We start from the raw sequence: 13,168 nt of genomic DNA, 5'->3' as shown, positions 1-13,168 counted from the left end.
GTAGGATCTTTTTTTTTTTTTTTTTTTTTTTTGCTATAGGGCATGTACGCTTGCTGGACAGAGAGACAGAAACAAGAAATCACCTTCCGGGGGAATGGCCATGCTGCAATTCCTTCTCCTCCATTCTCCTCTTGGGATCTTGGGCACGCACGCACATGCGCCCAGCATGAGTTTAAGTCACAGGGTCCAGGACTAGAACCGTGGGGTCAACTACGTGGGAATTAAGCAACATAGCCATTACGCTAACTGCTGGTCCCTCCAATAGGATCTTGACACTATGATCCAGCCCTAGCTTTAGCCAACCCCATATCAGGGTGCCCAGTATATTCAGGGAGGATTTCCAACACAAATCTAGGACTGTCACATATGAGTGAGCTTCTTAGGACATCTTGCTTTACTGTGGCACCACTATCCAGCTCCACTGGGTACTTTTAAAATGAACCAAGCAGCAAAACACAGAATTATTTTAACACCAGGGACAGAAATCCCATAGCAAGCTTAAATATAACTCTTCATGGACCATCCGTGATGGCAGGGTGGCAACAAATGCTCTGTGATGTTAAACCCGCACAGGAAGGTCCCAGGTTCATGAATCCCTGTACATGCAGCCTGTGCATGTGACAGTGGCTTGGGCTGGCTGAGGTGGGCGGATTGCAGTGTGATGACCCTGTTGATGGTATCTGTCTTTCATTCTCTCTCTTGGTCTCTCTGTCTTTCATGAAAGAAGAAAATAAAAATTAAAAAAAAAATGCTTCTGATAGTTGAAACCCTCTTTGGCTCAGTTCTTCCTACTTTAAAAGTCCTTCCAATTGGACGACATGGAGAATTCGGGCAGATTACCTCTGTATCACGAATGTGCTGTCAGAGAGAGCACTTTGCAGCAAAATGTACTGGAATTACACTTACTCTAGGATAGTGTGTGGTGTGTTTATTCAAAGAGACCAGTTGCAGTTACCATTTCAGCCTATTGTTGACTTCTTCTTTTTTTTTTTTTTTTTTTTGGAGGTTTTGTTTAATGGGCAGTGTGCGCGCCCCGCTATAGGGCACATGTGCTCGCCAGACAGACAGAGAGAGAGACAGAGACACAGAAAGCAAGAAATCACCCCCTCAGAGGGGATGGCCACACTGCAATCCCTTCTCCTCCATTCTCCTCTCAGGATCTTGGACACACATGCACATGCGCCCGGCGTGAGTTTAAGCCACTGGGTCCAGGACTCGAACCATGGTCGGCTATATGGGAGTTCGGTGACACAGCCATTACGCTAACTGCTGGTCCCCTTGACTTCTGACATTAGATTTCCCGTATCCAAAGTGTCCTGAACATTTAACATACCATGTGTACAGTGGTAAGAATGCACATAACCTTGGCTAGGGATTGCATAGGGTAACATTTTAAGACTCTGTTCTTATGGATAAAATTAGAAAAATAATTTTGGCTTTGCCCCCATTTCCTAATAGACATTTAATTATTCTATTATTTTTAAATTACTATTTGTGCCAAATAGGGGCTGCATCTGCTCAGTGGCTGTCAGTAGATGTGTTGTCTAGAGATGCACAACCTCATGGGAAGTATGTAGTGAAAAAACAATAAAGCACAACTGTGTTTTCCTTTCTAATTCATGTGAAAAGTTAGGGAAACTTGGCAAAAAGCAGGTTCATGCTCATTCTATATAATCCTTAATATTCTAAATGAAAAAGGAAATGACTAGTTTCTCTTCATTTGAGCAAGACTGCAAAGAAAATGCAAACCCTCCTATTTTGTTAGCAAGTTAGAACTTATTTCATATTTCACCCACATTTCAAATTGACCTAGAATTCATTTATAATCAACAGTCATTAACTCCCTGTGATTTGCAAAGTACCTTGGTTTCTGGTGAAAATAACCTGTCAGTTCTGCTATGAACTGCATGTGACAAGATGTAATAAAATCACATTATGATCTCAAGCACACAGACATGTATTCTGAAAGGGATAGATTGCAAAATCATTTTTAAAAGCTCAAACAAAATCATTTTCCATAAAAACCCTTTAAACTACAAAAACAGGAGCTGAAATACGAACATGCAATGAGTCCGTTGTTCATATGAATAAAAATAAATATTTTTTTCTATAATGAACAAGAAAAAGCAGCTCAGTGTGTTCAGTAAACATAACAAACCCAAACGGATTTTAGTTGGCAAGTGGAAGTTGCTGATGTTTCTTGGAGAGAGTTCAGATTCTCAGGTTGATACAGTGCTCCCTCCCACAACCCTGACATGTATATAAACTCTGAGCTCTCCAAAGCCAGCTCTCTTCGCGGACTCACTGCAACGGAGAGACTAAAGATGATTCCGTTTTTACCCACATTTTCTCTGCTCTTGCTGTTTGCTGTTAACCCTGCAAATGCCAATGGTCATTATGACAAGATCTTGGCTCATAGCCGTATCAGGGGCCGGGACCAGGGGTAAGTCAGTCCTTGGGTTTTGTAAAACATATTCTCCCTCTTAGTTTCTTGCATGTGCAATTGTACATAAAATCTCTTATACAGCCCTCAAAACCCCCTTTGGGTACTTTTTCTACTTATTACAAAATGAGTATTCTGAGAAATACATATGCATTTTATACTTTAAGAAATACAGTCAAAATAACTTAAGGATAATTGTTTTTCATGAGACATGATATATTTTAATCTGAGAAAATTTAACAAGGCATGTCCTTACCATTCAGTTTGTGTTTATCTCTACGAAAATCTGGAATGCTGCTTTCAAAATTAAAGAACCTATTGTTAGAGATTTTCATTATGTAGATAGCTTTGATATATTTTGCATAGTATTAGAGCAAATTTCAGTTAAATCATGTGTCTAAATTAGATACTGGGCATTATAACTAGTTCTCTGAATCTTTTGAAGCATTTAATTAACTTGTAAATTCTGTAGTTCATAAAACTTGCAAAATCATGTACACTTTATAGAATAAACACAACTGAGCAATTTTTAAAGTTAGCTGGTAGTATTTGTTCACTTCACCAACCCATTTTTAATATTTTTAAAGTGGGTCTTGACACTTTTTTTCCTCAGAGGTATTTTCATAATGTCCAAACACTCCCTTGCCTTGCAGTGGAAATAAGACTTCTATCTCTTGAAGAAGAAAACAAACAAACAAATAAACATCTTAAAATTGTGGCAGAAGATGTTCTGATCTGTTTTTTGTATTTAAATAAATAAATTCTCCTTTGTGTAACCATATTGTTTAAAATTTAATTTTAGCATTCATTTTACATTTGTGATTACTTACCTAGAAAATTGCAGCGTAGAGTGTCTTTGTACATGTTTTACTTGATCTGGCTCTCTGAGCTCCCATTGTTCCAGAGCTCTAAAACACCCCTTCCCCCCACCAATGACCACATGTTTGGTTTAAAAAGGAGCCAGTGGTTTAGCCACCATGCACATAAGAACAGAATTATGTTCAATTTAATGCTATTTGAGTACTGCTATTAGGTTAACTTCTCTCCCATAGACTTTACTTTTTCAATGATTCAGTAGGATGAATCAAGAGTTAGATTTCTGCAAGGCTTGAATCACATCTTTGAATATCAAATCTGTAGCTCAATTTTTTTTTTTTTTTTTTTACCCATCTGACTCATAGGTATGAAAGACTTGCCATCATGAGAACGTTAACTCTTTTTTCCTTTCCTTTATTCTCTAGCCCAAATGTCTGTGCCCTTCAACAGATTTTGGGCACCAAAAAGAAATACTTCAGCACTTGTAGGAACTGGTACCAAGGTGCCATCTGTGGAAAGAAAACGTAAGTCTCACCTTTTTTCATGATGTTCCAGGTCCAGAGACAGCACCATGATGTGTATACCTTCCCGTGGGTATGCACACCATTCTTCATGAAAATACCATCCCCCTTTTAAAAGAAAAGAGCATATAAGTAACTAAGAAATCTTCCCTACATCTCCACTACTACTAGTGAGACACAGACCTCTCCCTGAATCCATGGTTGTAGAGGGCCAGAGGACGTGGAGCACATGGCAGTGGGATTTGATACTGACTTCATGTGGGCAATTGCCTACATTATTTATATTCTCGCTTTGGCCATCATTTATCCAGGCAAGTAAGTTAGCCCCTGTGCCTCAGTTTCCTCATTTTGTTTCAAAGAAAGATTAGGCCAAAAGGAAAAATGGATCAATATAATCTGGGTTTCTGAGGCAAAAATTAATGTTTGCCTACAGTCACTTGGAAATCTTCTGAAGTACTTCAGGTTACCTCCATGTTTTCATCAAAGCTAACGTTGGAAAGGATAAGAGTTCATCTCTTCACTGGATTCAGCAACTCCTAGCTCAAATTGCCAGACATGGATTCTACAAAGGTTCAAACAGAAGCCCATCTCAGTGCTAAACATTCCACAGCTGAAAGGATGATTACTTTTAGTTTAGTGATAGGCTTCAATGATTAACTTGAAATTGGAAAACATTACACCTCATAGACATTCTTTTGGGTTTATTCTACTAATAAATATTGGTAGGAAAAAAACTTAAACAATTAAAACCCTGGACATGTAAAGGTTAAGGATTATTCATATGGTCTAAATTCAATATTTTTTTAATTGCCAGAGGGTACTTGCATTTTCAAGAGAGAGATAGAGAGATACAGAGAGAGCAAGGGATGGGATCAGCAGATGGAGTAATGGTTCCATCACTGGACTCCCATGTAGTCGACCATGGTTTGAGTCCCAGACTTGGTGACTTAAAACTCACACCAGGCACGTGTGTGCCCAAGATCCTGAGAGGAGACTGGAAGAGAACAGATTGCAGCGTGGCCACCCCACCCTCTCTGGCGGGGGGGGGGTGATTTCTCACTTTCTTTCTCTGTCTCTCTATGTCTCTCCAATGAATGCATGTACCCTATAGCAAAAAAAAAAAAAAATACTCTCCAAATATAAAAAAGAGAAAGAGAGAGACTGAGAGAGCAATTTTGTATGGAGTGTGGGTGTGGTCATGCTGCAATCCCATTCCTTCATTTCTTTGTCCTGCTGAGCTTTTGGGCACAAACACACTCACCCCCACACACACACCAGTAAGTTTTTGAACCATGGTCGGTCATATGGGATCTGGCTTCCTTAATCACTAGGCTATGGGAAAGATCCCTGGTCCGGATTTTATTTCACTGTAAGAGCTGGGTCTAGATAGGATAGTTACGTCATCAGAAAAGGGTTAACTGTCATCACCATTAAACAGTGGAAATAGCTCCCTCCTGTGTCCTATTAATTTGAACCCCACCCTCAGTGAAGGATGCTTAAAGAACAGAAGTTTCAAAGAAGAATCTGCTTAACACATCATTAAAATTACTCCTCCAAGTAGGGTGGAAGAATTGTTTAAAACTTATTTCCAGATTAGTAAAATTTTTATAAATGTTAAAAATAGAATCACTTAACCTCTTGCAGACTTTGCATATAAAACATGAATATGATATCTATATTATAGGGTTTCTGGAATGATAAACAAATGAATGTAAAATTACTAGGTAATTATAAGTCATAATATTCATTGTCCTTGGGAACCAGCAGTTAGCGTAATGGCTATGTCGCTGGACTCCCACGTAGTCGACCGCGGTTCGTGTCCCGGACCCGGTGGCTTAAAAAAACTCACGCTGGGCGCGTGTGCGTGCGTGCCCAAGATCCCGAGAGGAGAATGGAGGAGAAGGGATTGCGGCGTGACCATCCCCCCTGGGGGGTGATATCTCGCTTTCTGTCTCTATGTCTCTCTCTGTCTGTCTGGCGAGCGCATGCGCCCTACGGTGAAAATCTCTCAAAAAAAAAATATATTAATTGTCCTTAAAAAAAAACTTTTTTCAACAAATGTGTATTTGTAGGTGGGAAAAGGAGTTGCGACCAGATTCTTATTTAAAATGCCTATGAGTATCTTAGCTTCTCAGTTAGAATCTTATATACAGAGGGACCAGCAGTTAGCATAATGGCTATGTCGCTAGACTCCCACATAATCGACCGTGGTTCGAGTCCTGGACCCGGTGGCTTAAAACTCATGCTGGGCACATGTGCGTGCGTGCCCAAGATCCCAAGAGGAGAATGGAGGAGAAGGGATTGTGGCATGGTCATCCCCCCTGGGGGGTGATTTCTCGTTTTCTATCTCTCTGTCTCTCTCTGTCTGGCTGGTGAGCACACACGTCCTATAGCAAAAACCTCTCCAAAAAAAAAAAAAGAATCTTATATACAGGAGCACTCCCGTAGCTAGACCGTATAGCTCTGTGATGGCCAAGTCTAGGACATCACAAGACATTGCTACTGTTTTCCTGTTCATTGATTTAATAGGGTTTCGACAAAGTTATTTTTTGACCTGGCCATTATTCTCATGGATTTACAGACATCTGCTAGACTTGTGAGTCATTCACAGAATAATAATGCAAGTTAGTGGTTACGATGATTTTGATGTGCTGCAAACCAGGCTCTAGTTTGGAATTCTGAGACTCTGGACTTTCCCATCTTTGTTTTTCATATTCTTGGATACCATGAGCCTTATATGGCATGCACACTAGATAAGAACGGAGTTGCTATCTGAAATATTTAGAGGAAATCATTGTTACATCCTTCCTGGAAGCTGGGATTTATGACATAATCTTACTTTACCATCTAATTATATTAGAAATGTCAAGGCTGATACAGAGCATATGCCAAGATTCATTCTTGCTTTCCACATTAAAAAAAAAAAAAAAAGTCCTGTTTTGAAGCCTGGCTTTTTACCAGAAATGCAACAGCGTTTTCTTTGTTCAGTCATAATTAGCTTACTTTCCCAAGTAGCTTCAGTTTTGTAAATGCATTTACATCTGTGCTCTAAAACAAAGGCAAATGCTACTATCAAATAACCAAAGAAATCAATAATATTGACAGGAAGAATGCTTGGTTTGCCATCTGCTTGCTTCTGCTAAAATTGTCACAGACATTTTCAAAACCCTATGAATTGGTTGATAAAACTGTTTGCCTTCTGGTTGAACACTTGCTCTGGGAATTTGAGAGAAGTAAACTCAGCAGGCTTCAACAAAAACATGAAGTGTCCTAGGTTTCAGGTATTTCCCACAATCTACACGGGTCCATAAGACAGCATTCTGTGGCGTCATTTCAGAGAATATCAGTGACATTTCTAGTTTATATTCCAAGAAATTTTAAATATTATTCAGAAAACAAAAATAAATTTTCTATGTCCAGAGCTGTGTATAGTAGTAATTTTTCTTTAACCTTGCTTGGACCTATTGACTATATGGAAACACTGAGCTTTACATAGCATAAACATCTTTCATTAAAATCTTTTTCTTGTTTTTAAAGTTTTTGTTAAAAAACAACTATATTCTTTATCAACCTGATGGCATTACAATCAACTGTTCTAGAATTTGGAGCCTTATCTCTATAAAGGTTGATCTTCCGCATGTGTTAAAAATGTTTTAGTTTGTATTAATAACTTTGTCTTCCTTTTATTATTTCATTTAAAATAAGTATTATCAGCCTTTGGATGAAGCACAGTTTATATCATTTCTTATTGCTTACAATACATAACGCCAATGCATAAGCTATTCATAATCCCTTAGTATCCAAATTTTCAAATTTATTTATGTACAAATCCATGTAATGAAATTTTCTAGCTCCTAAATTTGGAACATGCACATATGCATGTTCTTCAGGCTGCCAGGTCCAGAACTCAATCCACACAGTCAGCCATGTGGCTTCCAGCTGCCTTAACCACCACACTAGCAGCTGGCTCAGAAAAAGTATTTTATTCTTATGGTTAGCAATCTATCTCCTAAATATATCCAAGTTTTTCCATTCATGCATACTCTAGATAAAAAGTATTTCACAACTAGATAAAAAATTTAAAAATAGGATGTGAATTAACTAATTTATTTTTAATTACTAGATATCAAAATAATGTATCATAATCTGAATGATATTGAATTTTTCAATGAAAAATTATGAATTAGTCAATCTTTCCTTCTCACTTGCAATAATCCGTCTATTTCCAGTTGATGTTTGATACATTCATTTTTACATTTCTATTGAAAGAAACATATATTATTATATAAAATTTTAGTTAAAAAATACTACCTATACTACATCTTGAAGAAGTCCAGAAAATGTCTGATGGAATTTGATAAAATGAAAATCAGGATTACATAATTAATAAAGTGGAAAAAATGGAAACAATTATTTAGAGAATTTTCGATTGTTGTTTTTCCCTATAGTAAACCCAAATAAGTTATTTTGAGTATATTTTCATTTGCTTTAATTTTCCAATCTGTTGCCTTAATTATTGCCTGTACAACTTAACAAACATTATTCACTATCAACAGGGTAGAAGAGTCTTGGATGTTGTACTATAATAACTTGAAACAAACTTATTTATATTGTTTTTCAGTATTTACCAAAATAAAAATAAATAGAAGATTTTAAAGATTGTTTCATATAATCAAATTAATAACTCTACTGACATTTCAAACCAAAAACCAGCATTATTTATTAGCCACAAGATGATGTTTTATTGATTTGAATTGATTAATGTATTTTCTGATGTTTCTAATAACCTTATACTGATGACCATTCTAGATATTTATAGTTTATCAAATAATTTCAAAAGCATTATTTTATTTGAAATAAACAGCTACCTTGTGTATAGGTATTATTGCTACTATAGTCATGCTAAATAGGGAAACCAAGACTAACACTAATTTTAAATGACTAGATAATTTTTTTTTTTTTGGAGAGATTTTTGCTATAGGGCATGTGTGCTCACCAGACAGAGAGAGACAGAGAGACAGAAAGTGAGAAATCACCTCCCAGGGGGGATGACCATGCTGCAATCCCTTCTCCTCCGTACTCCTCTCGGGATCTTGGGCACGCATGCACACGTGCCCGGTATGAGTTTTAAGCCACTGGGTCCGGGATGCAAACCACAGTCAACTACGTGGAAGTCCAGCAACATAGCCATTATGCTAACTGCTGTTCCCAATAATTTAAAACTTACTAAATGAGTTGTCATTTATTAAATGACATGCCTATAAGGTAGTAGAGCTTCAAGCCAAATTCCTTTCTTCTAGATAGAGTCTTGAACTTTACATAGTAACATGAGTAATTGAACAAATATAAATATATTGGTGCTTGGGGAAAAATTTATCTCTATATGCCCCATAAATCATGTCATTAAGTAAGGTATTTTGCTAAATTTATGTCAAAATGTACTCTGTGTTCTCCATTTTAATATTAATGTTCTTCCAATGTACAGAACCGTATTATATGAATGCTGCCCTGGTTATATGACAATGGAAGGAATGAAAGGCTGCCCAGCAGGTAAAATTTCAATTTTCTAACTTAAATGAGGACATTTTCTTACATGAGAAAAAAGAAACTTATCTCTTACATAAGATAGCCTGTGGAGAAGTCCATTGTGTAGTGTTTGTTCGTGTATATTTAGCACCATCACAAGTCCCAGGTTTAGCCATCTTTTCTTTGTGTTATTATGAATTTATCATGGTGATAAGATAGAAGAGCACCCTTTTCATGTACTGGGAATTGGGCAGTACAACAGAAGCCTGGTCATAAATTCAAATAGTTAGACTTCCCTTCAAGAACAAAAATCCTCTCTAAAAAATTCTCTTTAAACGTGTCTAGAAACATGGAACTTTGGCAAGGCATCAAGTTCTCTAGTTGAATAGTTTTTGCAGTTTTCCTTACAAGGAAATTTGGTTTCCGATAATTCTGTCAACTAGGAAAAAAAGAAAAATTCATCTGTTTCCATGTTGAAATGACAAACACTTGGCTGTCCAATGGCAATCATCATGCCCCTCCTCCAACTACAAGCTCTCCCACAACAGAATCTTTTCTGGGCATATCATTACCATTTCTTCAAATATGATATTAGCTCTGGAGTCCTTACTGTCATGGACACCAACCCATAGAAAGTACCTAGTTCAATAATCCCTTTTCTAAATGTGATCCCAGATTGGAATCTACAATCCAAGAATATCTAATAACCTGAGAGCCTATCAAGACAAGTACCTCATTTTGGGAAACCATGCACCTTAGTTAATGTCATTGGGGGTCATATTATATCATTAATTCATATTGAATTTGTAACCAATTAAAATTGATTACAGGTTTTGTTGTTTGCATGAATTCTATCAAGGCAGATCTCTCAAGGACTTGCTTTTTCAGTATAGGCAGGGAATTTACATGGAATTCTTTACAATTCAACCTTACTCATCTTGACTCATCTCTCATCTTTTTGAGGGTTTTTTGGTCCATTTATTTTGTTTTAGGTTTTTGCTATAGTGCATGTGCACTCACCAGAGAGCAGAGAGACAGAGATACAGAGAGATATAAGGTGAGAAATCACCCCTCGGGGGAATAGCACAAATATAAATATATTTGTGCTCATACTCCTCTCGGAATCTTGAGCACACATACATATGTGCCCAATGTGATTTTTAAGCCACCAGGTCCAGGACTCAATCCACCGTTGGTCACATGGGTAGTCAGCTGCTTTAACCACCATGCCACCTGCTGGCCCCTTGAGGTCTTTTTAAATGCTAGTTTTATAATCTATTATTTGTCTCATCTAGTGTTGAGCTATTCACAAATATAATACAACTCTTATATATAATATAAGCTGCATTAATTTTCACATCAGATAGGGTCAGAAAAAACTATTTGGCTTCACCTCACTAAATAAATCCTATCAGGTTGACATTCATATGTATATCTTTTATGTAATGTTCAGGAGAAATACTATGAAAGTGTTAGATACTTTGATCCATTTTCTTCTTGAAATTATAATGAAAACAAACAGGTCTACATATTTTTCAAGAAACCAAACCTATGAAAATTATAGATTTAATAACAGTACAATACTATTCATATTTAGAAGATTCAATCCAACATGATAAAAATAATTGTCTTTGCCTTTTTCAGTGAGAAGTGAAGAATATCTATTTTTTTCAGTGAAATATCAGACATATTAGAATATTACTATTTCTAATCATTATAATTAAGCTATTATTCCCATAGCAACACTGAATCTAAATAGACTAAATGTTAAGTCAAAATCATAGTTTAAAATGAATTCTTGGGACCAGCAGTTAACGTAAGGGCTATGTCTTTGGACTCCCATGTAGTCGACCGTGGTTCACGTCCTGGACCCGGTGGCTTAAAACTTACATCGGGTGCGTGTGCATGCGTGCCCAAGATCCTGAGAGGAGAACGGAGGAGAAGGGATTGCAGCGTGACCATCCTCCCTGGGGAGGTGATTTCTCACTTTCTGTCTCTCTGTCTCTTTCTGTCTGGTGAGCACACGTGCCCTATAGCAAAAACCTCTCAAAAAAAAAAAAAAGAAAAGAAAAAAGAATTCTCCCTCGACACAAAGGATATATGAAATAATGGTTTTTGATAGTATATAATTATTTAAGCATTCAAAAAGCAACTCTGATATAAAATTGATAATTCTTAGAATTTTATTGTAAAAATTAGTAGTGAAATGTATTGAGAAGCATAGTGTAAAGTTTAAATGACTGCAAAGTAATATTCAGGAAGTATTTATCTCTTACCTTAGTAATGCCTATCGACCATGTTTACGGTACTCTGGGCATCGTGGGAGCCACCACAACACAGCGGTATTCCGATGTCTCCAAACTGAGGGAGGAGATTGAAGGAAAGGGCTCATTCACTTACTTTGCACCAAGTAATGATGCCTGGGACAACTTGGATCCTGTAAGTCATTATTTACATATTGTTATTTTGCTGTTATTGTTTTATCACCTTAGATATTTTTAGAAATGTATGTCATTTTTAATTGTAGATATGTGAAGATACATACAAGAATGAGTTACTGATGGAAGTAAAGCATTTGAATATATTTATAAATAAACTAACCCCCCAGAAGACTTACAGATAATTTTTTTACCATAGGGCAGGCGCCACCACAATCTAGATAATTATTTTTAAAGATGAACCATGAACAGGTTGAAAGGGCACTCATTGTTACTCTATTTTACTCCTTTCCTTTTGGTTGTGAGAAGATATATGTCATCTTAGATGACATAACTAATAGAAAGCTACGAGAAACCTAGTGTGATGTAAAATCTACTGTAAACTATGTCACATAGCTATATTTAATTACATAGATTCAATTACAGGTAAATATATATGGCTATTCAAAGACTGGCAGATGTGGAAACACCCGTGGATATTAAATGAAGTGTTATAAACAATACATTTGATTTTCAGACTCATGTTTAGTCTAATTTAAAATACACTAAATTACGACTCCATTTCCAAAGGTGTAAAACTGGCATAGAAATGTATTCTTACCTTCTACTCAACAGAAGATGAATTGACAATTATTTCTAGAGTAGAATATACTACCAAAAGAAGCAAATGCCTGTAGGTATCATCCTGCTATATTACCTGCATGATCAGTTTGCATCGCAAAACTCTCTCTTCTGGTTGTTTCTCACCACATTTCTAGCTACCTCTCTGATTCCTTTTGCTGGTTTCTCTTCTTCCCTGTCTTAAGAATGTAACTTATCTGCTGTACATTACAGCAGATAATGTAAAACTTACTTTGCTGGATTCCCATGTAGTCGGCCAGAGTTTGAGTCCTGGGCCTGGTGCTTGGAAGTGACCCCAGTCGTGTGTGTATGTGCATGTCCAAGATACCAAGAGGAGAATGGAGGAAAAGGGAATGTGGCATGGCCATCCCACTGGGGTGATTTCTTGTTTCTGTCTCTCTGGAGAGCACACGCATTCTACGAAAAAATCTAAGAAACAAAAAAGAAAGAATGTAACTTATAGGGACCAGCAGATGGAGCAATGGTTGCATAGCTGGATTCCCATGTAGTCGACCATGGTTCGAGTACCAGACCCGGCGACTTAAAACTCATGCCAGGAATGTGTGTGCATGCATTCCCAAAATCCTGACAGGAGTATAGAGGAGAAGGGATTGAAACATGGCCATCAACCCTGGGGGAAGATTTCTTGCTTTTTGTCTCTCTTTCTCTCTGGCAAGCACACATGCCCTACAGCAAAAATCTCTCTAATAAAAAAGAAGAAAAAGAATGTAACTTATAAAACTCTCCTCTAAGAACTTGACTTTACTCTTTATGCATTTCTTTCTTTCTTTCTTTCTTTCTTT

The 13,168-nt window shown here is 37.1% G+C and overlaps 1 protein-coding gene across 8 annotated transcripts in view; it reads left to right on the top strand.

Annotated features, from left to right (window-relative positions):
- The first annotated feature begins 2,281 nt into the window (after positions 1–2,281).
- The window catches only part of POSTN (periostin), a 40,169-nt gene continuing 29,282 nt past the window's right edge, over positions 2,282–13,168 (top strand). For all 8 annotated transcript variants that reach the window (XM_006154196.2, XM_006154195.2, XM_006154194.2 and 5 more), the window contains exons 1-4: positions 2,282–2,443; positions 3,685–3,783; positions 9,266–9,330; positions 11,588–11,745. In XM_006154196.2, coding sequence (XP_006154258.1) covers positions 2,325–2,443; positions 3,685–3,783; positions 9,266–9,330; positions 11,588–11,745 — 441 coding nt within the window. In that variant the 5' untranslated portion in view covers positions 2,282–2,324. The remainder of the gene's footprint in view (positions 2,444–3,684; positions 3,784–9,265; positions 9,331–11,587; positions 11,746–13,168) is intronic.

Source organism: Tupaia chinensis, unplaced genomic scaffold (assembly GCF_000334495.1).
Source record: "Tupaia chinensis unplaced genomic scaffold, TupChi_1.0 Scaffold000402_1, whole genome shotgun sequence".
Taxonomy (NCBI): domain Eukaryota; kingdom Metazoa; phylum Chordata; class Mammalia; order Scandentia; family Tupaiidae; genus Tupaia; species Tupaia belangeri.
Note: the sequence above shows the minus strand (reverse complement) of the source record. Positions and strands in the feature narration are given on the sequence as shown.